The sequence below is a fragment of the Physcomitrium patens genome, chromosome 18, assembly GCF_059467195.1.
Source record: "Physcomitrium patens ecotype Gransden chromosome 18, ASM5946719v1, whole genome shotgun sequence".
Lineage (NCBI taxonomy): Eukaryota > Viridiplantae > Streptophyta > Bryopsida > Funariales > Funariaceae > Physcomitrium > Physcomitrium patens.
In genome coordinates, this window is record NC_143427.1 from 14,489,409 (window position 1) to 14,510,246 (window position 20,838).

The following is a 20,838-nucleotide window of genomic DNA, read 5'->3' on the forward strand; positions in this document are numbered from 1 at the left end:
TCATATGCTTGAATCTAACTACTTAATTGACCTCAAATTTTTCATGCACACTTACAACAAGCATAACAACAAACTTTGCAATTTTTACTTATAAAAATACTACAAAACTTACAAAATCTTGAAATTTATAAACTTATTTTTATTTCTCAAAATCAAAATCCATCAAATACATCACTGATTTTGAAAATCCCTCAAAATCTCAATAATAATGCAAATGACATGAAACAAACTCTTAAAAAACTTTTCTTAATTCTGATCTAAAATCTTATTCTTCAATAGACATAAGACCTTGGAACTACCATAGATGTATGGTTTTGTGCCTTGAGATTTGATTTTAATTGAGGTTGACCATTGGTCCTCTTTACATATCAATTTTTAGTAATTTGAGATAATTTTTACTTTGATTTATTTTTAATTCTCTTTTAAACATGCATATATTAATTTTTTATTTTATTTATTTTGATTTTACTCATTTATGCCTCTACAAAATAAATAGAAGTTCCTTCAACAAAAAGTAGTAATAAGACTTATATTTTTACTACCTTTCTATTAAGCTCTTCTATAATAACATCCATATTTTTATTTTTGACTATATAGTCATATTACCACATAACAATGTTTGAGCACTCGTTATATATATTTGTTGGCTAATGATGTAATTAGTTGGAATAGAAAGAAATAACCAATGATAACATTATTTACCACCAAAGCAAAGTATGTGGCAGCTAATCATGTTACAAAGGAGATAATTTGGCTTCAAAGGTTTTTTAAAGACATTAAATTTTTATAAGATGGTTCCTTGATTATTTTTAGTGATAAGAAAAGTTGCAATTTTTTTTCAAGGAATCCTATATTCCATGCTTGTACTAAGTATGTTCAAATTCAACATTACTTTCTTTGTAAAAAAATTGAAAGTGGCAACATTAACTTAATTTTTTGCAAGATTTAAGACATGGTTGTAGATGTTTTGACCAAAGGACTAGTTTGTGAGAAACATTGTAAATTCAAGGAGATGATGGGCATCATCAAATTGATTTAGTCTAATATGTGATTAAGTAGGAGTATTAACAGAGTGTGTAACTCCTATCATAAAAATAATATAAAAGATTCTTAAAGATTTTAAAAATCAACAATGTTCAATTATCATGTGGCCACTTGTCCTATTAGGCTACATGATGGCTTGATAGGCTATGGGAGCTAAATGATATTATCACCAACAAATGGTGGCTACAACTTATCATTCAGCAAAGCAATATGAACCGCCCATTCTACATTATAATAGAAGTTATACACTTTATTAATATAATATTGCTATAAAAATGTAATAAGTTATGACTTTAAGTATTTTCTATAATTTTTTAAGATCTTCTAAAATCTTTCATATTTTTTTGTTACTTTTTATAAATTATAAAAAATATATTTTTTAAAAAAATTTATTAAAATAAATATTTATAGCAATAATTTTACTTGTTAAATAAAATTTTAAATTTTTTTTCTTATTCTATTGTATTTATTTGGTGAATAAATCTTTGATTATTTTTTTATTAATAAAAAATCATATTTAAAAGAAAATTTTATTATTGATTTTTATTTTATTTTATTTTATATTTATTTACCAATTTCTATTCTTTAAATTTATTATATAACTTATTTAAATTTTCTTTAGAATTTTATACTTGAACAATACCAAATTAGAAATTATGTAATTCTTTTTATTACTTATAAGTTTTTAAACAAAATATATTCTATGTCATATTTGGTTTTTCTTACTTTATAGCTAATTTTTCTAATTACACATTTAGATAAGTTAGACTTATTGCATTTTTGTGGTAATATTATATTAATAGAGTGTAAAACTCATATTAGTCATAATATAGAATAAGTGGTTGACACTGCTTTGCTGGTTGATAAGTTGTAGCCACCATTTGTTGGTGGTAACACCATTTAGCAACTATAGCCTACCAAGCCATCATGCAACCTAACAAGACAAGTATCTACTTCTTAATTGGACATTGTTAAGAAGGCTAGTTGTTTGTATGTTCATATTAGAAAGTCCATGTGGTTAGACATTGGAATAGTAGTATAAAAACTCAAACCAAAAGCTCATTTTAGCAAGTAGTTTTAGTTCTCTTTTTTTCACATATTTGTACTTCTTTTCTAGCCATATACTTCCTCATATTATATCACATATTAAACAGATAGAATGAATTTGTTATAACTTAAAATAAATATTTATTTTGAATTAATATGTAAAAAATTATAATAATAAAAAACCTGAATTTTAGAGAATAATCATTCAACATTTAGACTAAGTTACAAAAATTAAAAGCAAAGAAAAGAATATGTAAGTTTATATATATATATATATAAACATACATTTATTACTTGAAAGAATTCAATTTCAACAATATAACATAAAGAATAAAGCAAATGCACTTGATAATGAGTTGAAAAGTTTATTTTTCCCCAAAAGATTATACATTGAAGTTCTTGATAAACAACAAACAAGTAATTTGTTCACCATCTAAACCAACAATAAATATTTTATGCCTGGATACCAAACGATACAGGATAAACATGTATTTTTAATTTCCAAAGACTAAACACCTAAAATCATTACTTGAAAAGAAAAGAAAAGGAACAAACAACGATGTGTACTAACAGGAGAACAGCCCACAATCGACTAGTCCAAAATGACACGTAGGAACAGTGCGGCCACGTAGGACTGAAGCGCTCGAGAGGTGAGGGGGGAGTCAGTCGACGTGGACGCCACGTCGGAAGGCTGACAAACGACGCGGCGAGGCTATCTGTGCAGATAGAAATGGATTTTCATGTGGCGCTGGGATTCGGAGCCTGGTGTCGCAGAGTGTGCTGCTGCTTCTGCATCGTCGGAGCACAATCCTGCTTATCAGTAATGTAATGTAATGTAATGCAATGTTGGTGAAGTAGATGAAGAACAGGAAGAAAAAGAATTCCCTTCCTGCACTGTGGACGAGGAGACTGACTGACGGACTGACTAGGTGGATCGCCTTTGGTTGCTCGCGTACTTCATTGACGACGAGGTTATATTTTGGATGGGAGACGACCATGAACGTGGCGATGTGGTTGTTCGCTGGCTGGATGACATGATATGATATGCCCTGCGCATTATCTCCGGCAGATTCTGTCTCAGTTTCGTAGAGTGGCAATTTCTTGTGGATTTTGGGAGGGATTGTCGTGGATTTGTAGCATCCTGGTTGTGGGGTCCAGGGTTGCGGCGGTTGATTAGTCGTCGGGGAAGGAGGCCCAGTTAGGATTTTTGCATCTTTTAGAGAAGCTGGTTGCGCTCAGGCCTTTGTTGATGCGCGGGCAGGAGAAAGGGCTCGGCGATGGATTGTTCTGTGGAGTTGGCAGGTTTAGGGGAGAGTAGCGTCGTGAGATTTAGTCCCAAGGTAGTGAATGCTTCGTTGAGTTCCTCCTTTAGTGCTGCTGGGAACGTCTCTTCGCGGCGTTGCTGGGATGGAATTAGAGCAAATGGGGTTCGAGATACGCAAGGGGTCCAGGGCGGGGTGCCTGCTCTTCGACAGAAGCGGTCTCGTCAGGAAATTGGGGTGTTTGCGGCTGCAAAGACAGTCGGGGACTTGCAGTCGACGAGCAAGGGTTTGCAGAACAGTTTTGCGCGCCATTTCAATGATTTGATCCGTAGACATTGTGAGAGGGTGCCATTGGGATGGGCATCCATCAGCCAACAGCCAAATGGGAAACTGTCTGAAGGCGATGACGGGAAAGGGATTGAATTGAAAGGAGAAGAGGTCGGGAATGAAGAGGCGCAGCCGTCGGGTCAAAGCGAGAGGAAGCACAAAACTGTGTTGATTCTGATGAGTGACACTGGAGGGGGCCATCGTGCGTCTGCGGAAGCAATCAAGTCCACTTTCGAGCTTGAGTATGGAGATGAGTACAAGGTGTGTTCAGTAATTGCCCTGTTTTTATTTATTTTGTTTTATTCTCGTGTATGCAGATGCGCTAAGTTTGATAGGTCTTTGTTAGTTGTCACAGAATGCTAATGGCTGTAATTGTGGTTGAAATTTTCTTTGTTGGCAATGATGTTCGCTTCAAACATAAGTCTTTGCTCGATTGGATAAGTATTGCAACTGCGATGCAATCTAATGCATCGTGTTTAACTGAATTTTTAGATTCAGTAATGCTTAGTTTTATCTTAATCAGGGGCACAGAAGTATCTGTCAAGACTACCTACTGCTCAAATTAGCGCGCAGTTTAGTCTCAATGCTCACCATTTCCAGGAAGATTCCGTCCCTGCGATTGTTCGGACCTTTCACGTCTCATTTATGTACAGCGTTGACATTCACTTAAATCATCTAGAGGTCTCAACCTTCTGTTGCGATATATTGTTGGTTGGGTGCAAAATTCAGGTATTCGTTATTGATCTATGGAAGGAGCATACTCCTTGGCCTTTTAACCAAGTTCCAAGAACTTACAGCTTTCTGGTGAAGCACGAGAACCTGTGGAGGTTTACGTTTCATAGCACTGCTCCCAAGCTAGTGCATCAATCACAAATGGCCGCAACAGCTCCTTTTGTCGCACGGTACTCCACTTCAGGATATTGGTACTATCATTAAGGCTTTAATAAGTCCTGCCGCATTGCTGCCCGAATCTTTCTTGTAGCTAGTCGTAGGACTTCTGCGTTGTTAGTATGGGAGCATGGATACTTAAAGCCTTGGCCTTTTTACTGTGTGAGTGATCTTAAAAAGTTTTGATCCTGGAACTTATGCCATTGTCTCGTTGTCAGAGAGGTGGCGAAGGGGTTGGCAAAATACCAACCTGACGTTATCGTAAGCGTTCATCCGTTGATGCAGCATATTCCATTGCGGGTTTTAAGAGCTCGGGGCTTACTTGATAAGATCCCTTTCACAACTGTCATTACAGACCTGAGCACTTGCCATCCTACATGGTAAAACACTTTCTTTCCTGTAGAATTCATCTTTTTCTTATCTCCATTTTATACAATTTAGGCATATTATTTCTACTAGAAGACGCCGTAATTGTCTCTGCTTGTGCTCCGTGGTTTTTTTGTTCTCTCTCTCTCTCTCTCTCTCTCTCTCTCTCTCTCACGCACACACATACGTATATATTTCGTTTGTGGCAGGTTTCACAAGCTTGTGACTGCCTGCTTCTGCCCGACAAAAGAAGTGGCGGACAGAGCTTTAAAGGCTGGCCTCCGTCAATCTCAACTTCGTGTACATGGGCTTCCCATTCGGCCCTCCTTCGCTACATTCACTCGTCCCAAGGTTTGAATGCCACGCCCAATATTCAATTATGAGCTCAGAAATAATGCAGCCTTGTACAATATCAAACTCTAGTTTGGTTATGGCCCTCCAAATGAAGATGGATGTTGCTTGCCCTAGGATGAGTTGCGGAAAGAGCTCGACATGGACGAGAGCCTTCCTGCTGTGCTTTTGGTAGGGGGAGGTGAGGGCATGGGCCCTGTGGAACAAACTGCTCGTGCCCTTGGACAATCACTGTATGATGCCAATACTGGCAAAGCCGTTGGTCAATTGGTGGTTGTTTGTGGTCGCAACAAACGCCTTGTGAAGAAGCTAGAGGCGATGAACTGGAATATCCCTGTAAAGGTACCTTGAGAATACGTAAAATTCCTGCTATACTTGAAGGACAGATTCAAACCTTTTGTTTGTTAATAAACTAGCATTCTAATCGTTTACAGTTACTGTTGAATGAAGAAAATTGTCCTTACTTTTACACCAGGGCGGGCATATCATCGCATTGTCTGATCCCATTCATTGGGTGTCGGTGTCGTGTGTTGTGAACAGTTATATTAGTCTGGGAAATCTCTATCTTTCCGCATACGCTTGATGGCTTGTCTCTTTCATGTGCAGATCAACGGCTTTGTAACAAATATGTCTGAATGGATGGCAGCGAGCGATTGCATTATAACCAAGGTAAGATATCTCTCCTGTTTGAGCATGGATTATTTTTTTGATTTGAGCACAGGCTGAGTTTTCAGAGTTTTATTCAATCTGGCGTTTACGGGAAATGAATACATTTGTATTTATGATTGCTGCTCTCTTTTCGTCTATAGCCGTGGTGTTGTGCTTTCGTGGGTTATCGCCTTCATTTGAAAGCTGAAACTGTCCTGCAAATTTCTTTAAATGCATACTCATTGTTTGCATCATGTCTTTTGTAATCTCCGGCCATTATTTTATTTTCCCCCTTGCGCATGCAATCTAACCAGAATCCTTGTGTCTCTTTTCACAGGCAGGGCCTGGTACCATAGCTGAGGCAATGATCAGGGGACTACCAATGCTTCTGTTTGATTTCATAGCTGGACAGGTAAAATTTTACGTTCTTTTGCAGTTCCGTTTTATGTCTTGTATTTCGGTTCCTTGTTTTCTAAAATTTGTAGTCTAGCATAGATCTCTGCGAAGTATGCAAATAGTACACTACCTAATGAATGAAAAATTTAGAGGAATTGTACATGCGGACAAACTTGGATAGATAGGATGTGATCCCGAAAATATTTCGAGGACACATCATCTTAATTAAAGATTTTCGTTGCAAGTTAACTGGTACAGGTTTACGGGACTTAATATCAACATATTCTGATGGTGGTCATACTTTTATTTTTGCAGGAGGTTGGAAACGTATCGTTTGTTGTGGAGAATGGCGCTGGTACTTTCTGTGAGGAGCCGAAAGAGATATCTAGAATTATTGCAGACTGGTTTGGCTTCAAGGCTGATCAGCTAAGTAAAATGGCAGAACAATGTAAAAAGCTAGCACAACCCGATGCCGTTTTCAAAATAGTGCATGATCTAGATGACATGGTGAATAACAAGCACAGGTACCTTGAACACTTGAATGTTAGGTACAGAGGGCTTATTTAGGTTTAGTTTGCTTTTGGAACAATCCAGGCGATAATGCGGCCCTATTACTATTCAATAAATTGCTTCTATGATTGACTGCGGATTTACTACTTTTCCAGAATGTTCCCTGAATGGCAATCTGAATCCCTGCTGTCAAGGTGCTAACCCAAACTACGCTTGGCATCATAATGGACGTTTCATGCCAGTTTGTGTTCTCTGCATGTTGGCGTGACCTTCCCCCAAAACTAATGGCGATAAGACGTTTAGCCATAATCCTGACCCAGCCAGTAGATGGGCCGAGATTCCCACTAATCTAGGGATCACCCTTGTGTGCCACTCGCTAAGAATAGCACAAGAGCCTTGACATGTGATTGGATCAGGAGGGAAATGGCGGATTGTCAGACTTCTGTAACCCCTTCGTCAATTATGCTCTGTCCCTCATTGCCCTATATCGTTCACATTTTGGTTTGTACTGGGGTGTTCCGCCCACATGGCAGCGAACCAGAGCTGGGAACTGACAGGATGACTGTTTTTCGTGGTCCATTCCTCCAAAACTCAGGAAGTTGACTACATCCAGAGCTTTGACATGTAAATCTATACCTGCCCCGGAGCTCTTCGCTACTCCTGATGGTGAAGTCATTTCCTCGCCATGTGCAACATCACTGGAGCAGATTGGACAGATGGCCATGAAGATGATCACTCCGACAATTCACGTTCTAGGACGAAGTGCTGATCTCCGTGTGCCATTCACAGACGAGGTGAACAACTTCCTTTTTAAAATCTTAGTTTTTTTTTTTTTTAAATAAAAAGTTTGTCCGTTAAGAAGCATGCTGACCCGTCAAATCCCATGACTGGTGCATCGCCCCTGCCTTCAAGAGCATCTCGGAAATACGTGGGGCAAACCTACTTTTTTTTTTTTTTTTTTTTTTTTTGAAATAAACGGAGAAACTTCATTGCCATAAATAGTGTACATGACCAATCCCAGCTAAATACAGCCTGGGGACTGACCCAGAAATAAAGAATATGACAGACTACGACGGACTGAGGTAACACCCATGGGCCCTTCTCAACCTTGGCTAAGTTTAAAAGGACATTCTTTTTACAAGCAGTATGTACTTTGACCCACCCTATCTTGCCATAATCTAGGATGTCTAACTAAATGCATTAAATAATTTTAGCACCCAACCACCTTATTGCATTGGACGTGACATCATTTTGTTCAATTCAAAGCATTAAGAATACTACTGAGCAAATTTGTATCCAAATATTATGGAACTTGTATAAGAGGTATTCAGAGAAAATCTCCTAGCACCATGGCAAAGATCGCCAAAGACCTTGTGTGGTTATTTCAAGACTCAATGTGTTGAAGATATGCATATCTTACTGCCAAGTGCATTGAACGAAGAAATACTTCCAAAACTTGTGTAGTACTAATTCATTGGTCTTTCATAAGCATACTAGACAATTACGACTTAACATGTTATCAATCAATCCTCGCCAAGCATTGATGGCCATGACTCTATGCCATATGAATCATAAGATGTTAGCTTCTTTACTTGTGCATTCTTTGATCCACATTATCTTTTGGTTAAAGCACTATTCTAAAGATAACATACCTTACTACTTGATTATTATAAGTTTGAAGACTTGGTGTTGGAAGCAAAATAACTCTTTGCTAAGTCAAGATATATATTTCATGAATGGAACTGGACTGTTTGAATGAAGTCATTGAAACTTACCAAAGTTCCATTCTAATATTTCAAGGCTTCCATAAAACAACTACAACAGTTTGTTCCTTAGATGCCTTAAGATTTATACTACTTAGATCCAAAGAAGGATGCCTCTACCTTTCCTTACATCAAATATAGAAGCTTGTTCCAACCTTGGTAGAAGTAATGGCTATAAGTAGTAAGATGCAAGAAAAACCAAAAATGAGGAAGTTGAGACAAGGATCTGAATACCTTGGATGTTTCCTAGTTGATTCTTACTAATATTGTGAAGAATCATCCACATATGATATAGCAATGTGGATGGAGATAGGAGATAGTGGCCAACCTAATTTCCAAGCCTGACCATATAGCTATTGAAATTAGCCATTGTTGATCTCCACAATCCTTCTATATTGCAAACATGACTAGCCTAAGCTCCAAGCTCAATTCGCAATAATCCAAATTTGACCTTGACTTTACTTGTAATAAGAAATAGTCCATCAACTTATACATCTTTGATTTATTTGAGCCCAACCCAATGGAAATGTGAGGTCTTGAGTCTCAAGAAATTGAGCCCTTTGAGTGGAACAACATGTAACTACCAAAGCAATTCATTACTAAATTTTTTTGGCAAACAAGGGGAGACAGTCTCTAAGTTGATTACCATAGTCCACCATGCTATATCCATATGGTTCCAAACCTTTGAATCTTACTTCACTTAATATTTTGGTTATTTGAAGTATCCAAATCAAGGATATTATTGCTGATGGCTATATGGTTGGTATTAGATGAGTCTATATTAGAGTATAGTATAGAGATTCAAAGTCCTTGGTTTGCAAGCCTTAAAGATCCATTTGATCATGAAGGCAACTAAGGCATCTTGAAAATTCACCATATTAATACTTCCAATGACTTTTGATTGGCAATATTATATCTACAAAAAATTTAATTTTGTCCTATTAGAGAATGTCAGATCATATATATTTTTGAATCTTTGATTGAACCTAATTGATATTTTCCTTTGCAAATATGTCAGATCAAATCAAAACAAAAAGATTCAAAGAATATATATGATTGAACCTAATTGATATTTTCCTTTGACGCCATATGATATTGATGAATTCTTGTAAGAAAGAGTTAATCAAAATATGCAATACTAGAGCACACCTTAAATGAATGTCATAGAAAGACACATGATAGCAAACAAAGTTTTATTATTATCCATATTCTTTTTTATATCAAATATGTATAATAATTCAGAAATTGATTTTTCTTCTCTAAGAAAGATAAAAAAAAAAAGTGTCATCAACATATTATGCTAGACCTTGTTGTTTTTCTTCTATTAAGAGACAATAATCCTTGATTTACCTCTCATCTATCATTGCTTTGATTATACTATTGAAAATCTTTGTGACCAATAGAAACAAGTATGGGCCCAATAGACAACCTTCTCTCATTATACAAGCAATTCCAAAAAGAAGAGACAATGCTCTTTTAACCTTTATTAAAGCTTAAACTTCAAAGAAGAGCAATCTTATCATGGCTACAAATTTTAAAGTTTTTCTAAGAGCTAGCATTGTTGAAAATAAAAAAATCTTAGTCTCTTATATTATAAGCCTTTGAAAAATCAAGTTTGAAAAAAATCATTAATTGATTCAAATAAGTAGCATATTACATAGTTTTATGAATTAACAAAATTATATCCAAGCTAAACTTCATAAAGAGAAATGTTGACTAGTCTAAAAATAATAATCTCCATCAAAACTAATTAGAGTTTGGATTAGAGAGCTTTAGGATAGATCTTATAAGCCACATTCAAAAGTGTGATGGGACACCAGTTTGTAATGATCATCTTTTTTTATCTTTTTGTAATGGAGATATAAGTCTCTTTATTAGCTAAAAAAAAAGGTAATTATTGATTATTCTTGCAATAATAATAAAAGTAATTATCTTTGATTACTAGTCAATATTTAATATAGAATTTTATTAAAATGCCATCAAGCCTTCAATCTTTATCAAGCACCATATCAACTAAGGCCTTATTCAATTTTCTTATTGAAATCAGTCTCCATAATCCTATGATCATATTATAAGAGAGCTGGTATATCAAAAAATTCAATATATGTATGGTTACCTTAGTCTTGGCTTTGGATTCTAAAGAAGTTGTATATAGTACTTGATAATACTTTTTATACACTTTCTCTAACTTATCTTAGTCAATCTAAATAACTTCATTAGTATCTTTTAATGTTGTAATGATAAAAGTGCTTAAGTAAGCTCTACTAGCTTGGAAGTCTTCTTTTGAGCAAGAATTTTCTACTTTCTTCTATTGTATCTTACTTCTAATCATTGTCATGATGTAAAATGGCTAATAGATGAAAGGATGAAGAGATTATCATAATTTTGAAGATCTTATTTTAAAAATATTGAAACAAATTATCTTAGAAAAATAGATAATAGTCAAGGGGTAAATAAAATTAAAGGTGCTAATGCTACCTTTTTTACAAAATAGGCTTCTACTCACTTTATAAGACCACAAATAAAACAAAATAAGATAGATTAGAAAAATAAATAATATAGGCACCTTTGGAAAGAAGTTAAGAGTAGTTTGTAGTAAAAATTACCTTAGAAACCTAAGAGTTGATACCCGGAGAGGACCGGTTATGAACTTGGATTGAAATCAGACCCCATGGCACAAAACTGAGCTCCTATGGCAGTTCAAGGGTTTTTTTGGAGATCAAGAGAAGGAATTTAGAAGCAGACTTGATAAGATTTCTTTGAGAATTAATTTTGAGTGATTTGACTGTATATTGACTTTGTAAGAGCTTTGCAAAGTCAGAATTTGTTTTGGATGACTCTGGATTTGTGAAATAAAATAGACGATAATTTTTGGAGAATTTTTTAAGTTTGGCAATAGATCTATAAGAGAAATTTCAAGGATTTGTGGAAACATATGTATTCAATATATATTGTAAGTTTGAACTTGATCGGACAATTAAATTGATGATTATTGAATTTCAATTAGGTTGAAGTCTCAGAAATTGAACTTTGAGAGGCAATTAGAATTTCTAAGATCTTTAGCAATCTACTAATTAGATTGGAATAAAATTTATTTATAAAGATAGTAGACTTGATTTTCTATATATATATGAAATTTGAAAAAAATCAAACTATTTGAAAGGGAGATTTTGGTAGTAGAATTTCATCATTTAGATTTGAGTAAGAAGACAACCGATACTTGAGCAGATTTTAGGATTGATCTTCTTTTTGCCACGTGCCCAATGCATTCTCAAGCCAAAATTCATATAATATGACACAGTTTGTTCATTTTTTTTTTTCTACTCAAGTACCAATAATTGATTTACAACCATATTGATATTGTCCTAAATTTCCAAATTAAAAAAAGTTACTATAGGAAGCCATAATAAGGTACTTGAATTCCTAGCAGAGCAGCATTTTTTTGAGCTTGAAATCTTAAGTCTTTTGTATAATAAAACCATAATAGTACTTAATTATTTTCTTTAATTTTCTAATAAATCCAAGATCCAAATTAGTTGAAAAAATCTACCCTATTATCATATGAATCTCATTATTACTAAAATATGTCAAAGTCATCTTATACATAGAAGATTGCTACTAAGTCACATGCAACTAGATAGTATAAAATATTGATAAAAGATTTATTAGGTTATACTTTCTTTAAATGAAGTATGTAGATAGTGGCATAGAATTCACTTTGATTTGTACAAATACATCACACTTCTCAAGCCAAGCTAGTACCTACATTGATTCTTTTTACATGTTGTGTCAAAAAAACCAAATCCTATTGAATGTCAAAAATATGTCTTCTAACTTAAGTGAATAAAAATATACTTTATATAATTCAAAATCAGCTTGCTATATAATATTAACTTATCTTTTTAATGCTCAATAAAATTATATTCTCTAAGTAACATCCACGTGCAATCACAAGGTAATATTGAAAAGAGTTCTTTTCACATTGCACATTTCTTAGAAATCATAGTAAATGTGTATAGGCTTAGGTTAGCAAAGTCACCTCCATGAATATCTTTCAATTGAATCTATTGTGATTGTTTGTACTTAGAGTATCTAGAAGTAATGATTAAGTGACTAAGCTTTAGAAGAATCCAAAGACAAATACCTTCATATCTTGCTTCAATATCATTTAGATTGTAACCATACTCAATTGCCACTTTTTAATAGAAAAACTCTACTTACGACTAAATTGAAATTTTTATTGCTAATAATTAGATTCTTTTAAGTCTATGTTCTTGAAAACAAAAGACATCCAAATTTGTAAAAAATAGAAAAAATAATTTCTAACTATATTAATTCTATTTAAATTATTAAGACCTTATATATTATGAAATATAGTTGTAATCTTTGTAAAGACAAGTTGAAGAGGAGAAAGGGGATGGATGGAGGGAAGGAGGAGAATAAGAAACAATTTGGTAATTCTAATACTTGTAATTTGGCTTCGTTGGATTGAATTACACTCTCCTTGTAAAATCAAGTCTTTGTATTGGAGGGCAATTTTGGTAATATCTTATTTTTTTGATAATAAAAATTTTATAAATTTATGTGGTTGAGAAATTAAAGAGCTATTATTTGTTTCAACTAGATCTTGATTTTAAAGTCACTTGTAAAATTTCATGTAGACTAGTCAAGAATCCTTCTACCAAAATAATAATTAATTAAGAAATAATTAGGTAAGAGCTACTTTTAGACTCTCTTTGACATTAATATGAAGCCTTAAAAAAAATAAGAATATAATTTTCTTTGACTTACAAATAGAAGCAATTGTGATTGAATGGTTATACCATTATGATAAAAATCATGCCGATTAGTGAATAGATGGATTTTAGATGTGAGCACCTCCACCCCTTTCTAAGATAGCATTAAAGGTAGAATCAATTTCCAATTAGATAGAACTATGTTAAAAAGTTTTCCTTCTTTCAACAAGTTTATATATTTTTTTTATAAGGAATTACTCCAAGTTAGTTTTTTCTTGGAATCCATAATTTGTAATTGCTTGGTAAGATTCAATTGGAATTTGACTCTCTTGATGGAAATGAATTGGTTCTACAAAGAGAATTTGTCTAGTATTTAAAGGTGAATAGTGGCTCAATTCACATCTAATATAATTGATGGATTTGGCTTTAATTTGTTGCTTGGCTATTATTAATGCTCAATCTATGCTTCTACATTGACTTTGACATATAGGATCAAGGTATGGATTATTTATTGATTTTATCTCCTCAATCATAATAAGAGGGAGGGAATAGACATAGACTAGGTTAGACAATTGTTAGATTTGATGGCTTAACAAAGATTTGTAATTATATATAACATAAGAAATTAAATGATTAGTTGTAGCATAATTAATCAAGTAGTTACCTACTTTGGCTCGTATAGAGATAATGTCCCAACTAAGATAGGCTATTTAATGAAGTACGCTTGATTTATAGGATATTGGTTTTTTCTTCCTATATATTTTTTTCTACTCTTTTTCCTTATATTTTAGAATATCCTTAAAATCTATATTAAAATAAAAATCATTGGACCTACTTATATTGTTACTTGTATATTTGTTCTTACTTGCACTAAATAAAAAAATTAATAATCTTATAAGAATTGTCAAATTTTGGCTGTATTTTGGAAGAGGTGGAAGAGAAGTTTTAAGCCTCCTGGTTGTAAATCTTCAATTGTAGACAAAGAGGTTGTCAAACTTACTCTCATATTTAAATAAATTAAAAAAAAAAAAAAAAAAAAAAAAAAAAAATCAACTTTGACTTTGTTGTACAATTAAATGCCTTATTATTTTTGATGTATAAGCAATCATAGATTAAGTGGTCTATAGCAAGGCAAAAATAATAGCAAATTAGAAGGTTATAATAATCTATAATGATAATTGATTCTTTGCCATTACTTGTGTTAATGACCATTATTCATTTCTGCCTTCATTTTTCTGTTTTCAAGAGTGCATAGAAATTTTTATTGATAGATATTGAATTTCAAGTATTGTCATTGAGAAGTGTTCTAAGCCCAGTAGCAATTTGAGATGCAACTTTTAGAAATTCACTAGAAATCCTTTTAATTATTATTTACATTGGAATGCAAAGAGCTTAGGATCAAATCTTATTGTTTACTTTTAAAGAATGTATGTATTCTATTGAGGGCGATAGAAGATAAATATAAAGAGTTTTTGTATTATTGAAGTTTGGTTGCACAAAATTTTAAAAAACCTCTTTTTCAATCGCATCTCAATGCCATTCTATCTCCAATTGCCTTTTTGAATTCTTTGATCCACACTTGTCTTTTTAAATTCCTTAATTCACAACCACAAAATAGCATGTGATTATTTTCCTTCCATAAAATATGCCATTATATCATGTTTGCTAAGATGTTTTGTTTCTAATTTAATTAACTTATGATTAACTTGAATCAGTAGCATAGTAGTACATAACAAAAATCCTACACTATTCTTTGGCAATCATGGCACCATGTTCTTCTTAGCTAAGAGGACAATGAGGTGAAACCTTACATATTGCCTCGTATTAGTGACAAAAGCCACTAATTCAAGCTCAATTAGATTTTTAGTCCTTTGAGCATTATCCATGTCTTATCTACTTTTGAATGGGAGGATTGAATTAGAATGAGCTACATTCTTTTTTTAGTAATTTTTTATTCAAAACCTTATTTATTATAGCAATAAAAATGTCACCTTTTTGCTAAATCCTAAACTCTAAAAAAAACTTAAAATTAAATTTTGCTACTTCACTCACTTTTAGATTGCTAAAATATTTGAAAAAACAATTTGCTAAATGAATATCTATAGAATGTATCTATTAGAAGCAAATTGGAACTAAAAAATATTTATTTGCAATCAATTAATGATCGATAATAAAATGCTCTACAAAGATAGAGCAACATCTTTAGAGCTTCATTGCAATCATAATCTTGTGATTTAGTTCTTACCCTCTTTATTTGAAAAGAAGCTGTTATGAAGAAAAATACACTTATTGAAAAGACATAGCTATCCAAGAATTAATAAATTAGATCTTTACAATAGAATCATGAAGTACTGCACTAATAATCTTATCATATGGAGCAAACTTTTGATCTACTCATTTAAAAAAACTACCGTTGGTTATAACTTTGGATATGCACTTCATTCTTGAATGCAATCATAGATGCTTATAATGCATCAAAGGCTAATCTAACCTCTTATTAAAAAATAATTTCTTCATTATTAAACAATTATCAAATTTCTCATTATATTTGTTTGTTTCAATTATTTTTGAAGAAATGAAATAGAAAGAGTAAACTTTTTACTTCTAAAGCCATTTCCAAATTTACCTATTATATGAATGAATATTTTTTTATAAATTACTATCCCAAATTTTTTGAAATAACTTTTTTATATCTCAAATGTTTTATACTTAATGTCTAGAAATCAGGTTAGGAACATGTAGGTGCAATATCCTTCTTTGAGTATGAATTACTAGATTTTATAAGTAGAATAAGTGCCAAGAAGATTTGTGTGCTTGCCACAAAAATAACTTAGTCTTTATGAGGTTTGTAAGGTGTTGGAATAAATTAGAGTAGCATTAAAGACATCAAAGATTGGTTTTTTTTGCTAATATGTTTTATAAGTAATATTTTATTTTTAAATAATATAAAATTATTACTTGGATTATCTTTTTTACTTTTAATTTACCAAGATAATCAAGTATACAAAGAAAGAATAACATATCAAAATGATTAATTAGATAAACATTTAGTACACATATTTTTTCTTATTAATTCTTAATTTAAAAATTCTTTTTCAATGTCCTAAATTTCTTTGCCCTTGATAGTGAAAAAAATACAAGGGCACTTAATATGTAATACATGACACTTTGTGCATAAAAAAATTAAGGCCTAAATCATGAATTTATTTTGATTATATAATCATGTTGGACTAAATTTATATTAAGATCTTATAAAGAATTGGATACATTAGCAACTTGGGTTATGTTTTCATAGGTATTAAGGTTGAATATGAAAATGGATGAAATTTATCTATCAAGTTGCAAATATGGATTTAAAATTTTTCAATCTTATTACCTAATGTATTTATATGAAAGAAGATGTTGTGTAGATGGATCTTTTTAATAGAAGTATAAGTTTTTTAAAATTTAATTGAATCCAAAATTATTTAATTCTTTGATTAAATACTTAATTACATCCAAAATTATTTAATTCTTTGATTAATTACTTAATTACATCCAAAATTTCTATAGAATTTATTAATAAAGTAGATTGTAGATATTATTTTAACAATTACATCTAAAGTATGAAATCTTGTTATGTCTATATTATTAAAATAATATTTTTTGTAAGTATAAATATTGATTTAACTTAAAGGTAATATATTTTTATTTACAAAATTATTTTATTTTAAAAATATTATTTTAAAATTAAAATCTTTATATATAAGCTAACTTATCTAAAAAAGACCATATTTTATTAGTTAATAAATAAAATAAAATAAAAATTTTATCAATATTATATTTAAATTTTGATTCCAAAATTATAATATTAAAATATTTTTATTTATTATTTTTATCATGAAGAAAAATTGATATATTTTATAATTTTAAACCTATATATATATATATATATATATATATAGGTTTAATATATATATATATATATATATATAGGTTTAATATATATATATATATATATATATATATATATATGATTATGGACTTGCCTTTTTCTATTGCCTATCTTCTTTTATATATAAGATATTAATTTAAACATAGTAAAAAGAATTTGATGCATTTTCTAAAAAAGTTTTGATATGGTAATACAGATTAATAAAAATTCTAATATAAGCTTTTTAGGTATCGTGTCAAAGAAAATATCTATAGATATTTATATTATTTGTTAGTAAAATTTTAAAAATATTAAATTTTAATTTAAAGAATTAGAATTTAGTTTATAAATATTTTTTTAGGATAAAATATGTTATAAGATATCTAAAATCTATCAAATCTTAGTAGTAATCTATTTTTTTATGCAAATTTTAGATCAAATTAATCAACCTTCTTTGATTTATATTTAAATTGACTAAAATTTTATTAATTCCTTCATATATATATATATATATATATATATATATATATATATATATATATATATATATATATATATATATATATATATATATATATATATATATATATATATATAATTATTATTTAGAAATTGAAATATTAAAGAAAATATAATATAATCTGATAAAATAATTAATTAATAATATTAAATTTAAAAATTAAAAAAACCCATAAATTTAAGTATAAATCTTATAATAGTTCATAAATTTTTTTTTTAAGTTTTGAAGTTTTAATAAAGATGTTTAACTCACCTATATTATAAGTCAATAAATTAGTTTAAAAAAATAAAATTAGTAATAGTAGATATAAATAATATTTTAATATTAAATATTAGATCAATATTCTCTATAATTATATTTTATATATTATTACAATAAATTTGATAAATAATAAAAATTATTATATTATTATTTTTATTTTTGATACATGTAAATAAAAAGCCAATATATGTATTAGTTTCAATAATATAATATTAATTTTTACAATCAAGAGATAATACCAAACAAACTAAGATAATTGCCTCCATGACTTATTAAGACTCTATTTTTACAATTTTTTCTCTAACAAGACTTTTGTAAGTCATAAATTTTTTCAAATCATAATAAATACTCAAATAATCATTTAGAACATCTAATCTTTTCATTTTTTGGTTATATTACTTCTTTGGATAATGTTGAGCAATGTGTTTAGGTTTTCTGTAATACATACATAATCCTTCTTAACAACATTGAATCTTTTCTTGCTCAATAAGAGATTTAAAAAATATCATATCAATTTTTATAGGTTTGGGCCTTTATAGATAAGATTTTAAAAGCTTAAAAGTTGTCATCATGACTTGATTTATTCCTTTCTAATAAATTTTTTGTTCTTTGTATTTTTCAAAAAATCAATTCTTGCTTGTAATAACTTAAGCAATAAATTTTTTCAATAATTTTTTTTTTCTATTTTTAATAATAGTTCTTTGATATTATCTTTTCATTTATATCTAAATTAATTGATAAGGTCTTTATCATTCCAATCCACATTGCAAGCAAGGTTTTAGAATTTGACAATATAAATGTTAGTTAATTATGAGCTTTATTGTAAAAATAAGAATTTAATTTTTTCTATTATTTTTTAATTATATTTTCTAAATAGAGTTCTAAATACTTTTAAAAATGAATTTATATTATATAAAAATTATAAATCTTTTTTTATTAAATATACAAATCAATAGAGAATACTTTTATATAAGAGTGCATATATAAATCCAACTTGAATAAGTCCATTAAGATATTAAAAATAATATAACCTTAAATACAACTTCACTTATTTTTAAAATAGTAAAAAAATTGATTTTATTCTATTAAACTATTTTGGTATATTAATCTTTGCTTATTTTATATTTTTAGCAATAAGACTTTATAAATTCACTTGTAAGATTGATCTATTTACTTCTTTCAACTACACAATTACTCAGTGTAGACCTTGGACCTCATTGTTCATTTCTTCCATATGCATAGGAATATTACTTCTATAATTGACATTTTTAATATGTAAAATTTTTGACCTAAAAGTATTGAAAAGATTATTAAGATCTACAATAGTTGCAAATCTAATCTCACTTCTATCAAATATAATATCTATAATTTTTTTCTATCTATATATTAGTTAACTTTAATAAATACATATATCAAATTAGTAGAATGTAATCCAAAACCTCTAATATAAAATGAAAATTTCTACAAAAAATAATAATCTATTTTTTTAAAAAAATAATAAATTTTGAAAAACTAAGAATATTAGTTTAAAGATAGATAGTCTACAATCTTTAAAATAAAATAATAAAAGTAAAACTATATTTTTATTTTTATAACAAAAGTATAAAAAATTAATAATCTTTTCAAACTAGTAGGAATAAGAACTTGAATAATATAAATAAATAATTGAGATATATATCAAAAAGAGATGACAAAAAATAATAATAATAATAATAATAATAATAATAATAATAATATGTATATTCACAAAGAAAGTAAAATGACTATTGCCAAAGATTTAAAGACTTGACATTCTTTAAATAAGGCTAAGAACAAAAAAGGCCTTGATAAGAGTGACGAAGGTCTCACTCTTGCTTCTACACATACTATTTAATTAAGAAACTATGTAATATATTCTATAGGTCATCCAACATATATCTAACTTGTAAGGCAAGTTTCTAATATGTGCACCATAAAATCAACTTGTAAAACAAGTTGTTAACTAAGTTTTTAACCTACCAATCATCTACAAATACATAAAAAGTCAAATCTTCTTCTATAGAGCTTCTAAGAAGCTTTTCCACAAGACATCATCAAGTTTGTTTGGTTTCACTTATTTCTATTTAACTCTTCTTATTTAAGTTATTACTAATGTTAATATATTTGTGACAAAAAGACATAATGCCACCTAGCTTAGTCTTAGAACACTATTGGCATTGAACTTTGTAAGATCTTAATTTGGCTTCTTTACTATAGTTATTTGCTGGAATAAATTGCATGGTATTTTAGTCTTGATTACTAAAAAAAAAATTGAAGTACATCTTTATTATCAATATTGTATCATGAAATAGCTATTAAATAAAAGAAAGAAGGAAGTAAAATATTAAAGAAATAATTTATTCTAAAATATAATCACAAATTATTTGAAAAATATAGAAAATAGTTACATAAGAAATAAAATTATTTAGTACTAATACTGCCTTTTGTAAAAATAATACTTTTACTTACTTTGTACAACTATAAATAAGACAAAAAAAGGTAGATTAAAAAAATATATTAGCATAAGTATCTTTAGATAAAAGTAAATAATAGAAATCAATAAAAATTATATAGATAAATCTTAGATTGATTCCCACAAAGAACCAATAATGAACTTGGATTGAAATCAAATCCTAAGGCATAAAATTATGTATCTATAGCAGATTGGTTTTTATTTTTAAAAAAAAAAATTGTTAATTGGAATATAAGGTTTTAAAAGAAAATTTGATATAATTTCTATGAATATTGGATTTGACTAATTTGGATTTATTTTGACCTTATGAAAATT

General features: G+C 29.7%; 1 protein-coding gene across 1 annotated transcript; it reads left to right on the plus strand.

The window, feature by feature from the left end:
* The first annotated feature begins 3,305 nt into the window (after nucleotides 1-3,305).
* Nucleotides 3,306-6,982, plus strand: LOC112295608 (monogalactosyldiacylglycerol synthase, chloroplastic). Its single transcript, XM_024547413.3, has 8 exons — nucleotides 3,306-3,941; nucleotides 4,410-4,582; nucleotides 4,787-4,948; nucleotides 5,144-5,285; nucleotides 5,403-5,627; nucleotides 5,892-5,954; nucleotides 6,271-6,345; nucleotides 6,645-6,982. The coding sequence occupies exons 1-8, from the start codon at nucleotides 3,369-3,371 to the stop codon at nucleotides 6,894-6,896; spliced, it is 1,665 nt and encodes a 554-aa protein (XP_024403181.1). The 5' UTR covers nucleotides 3,306-3,368; the 3' UTR covers nucleotides 6,897-6,982.
* The last annotated feature ends 13,856 nt before the right edge of the window (nucleotides 6,983-20,838 follow it).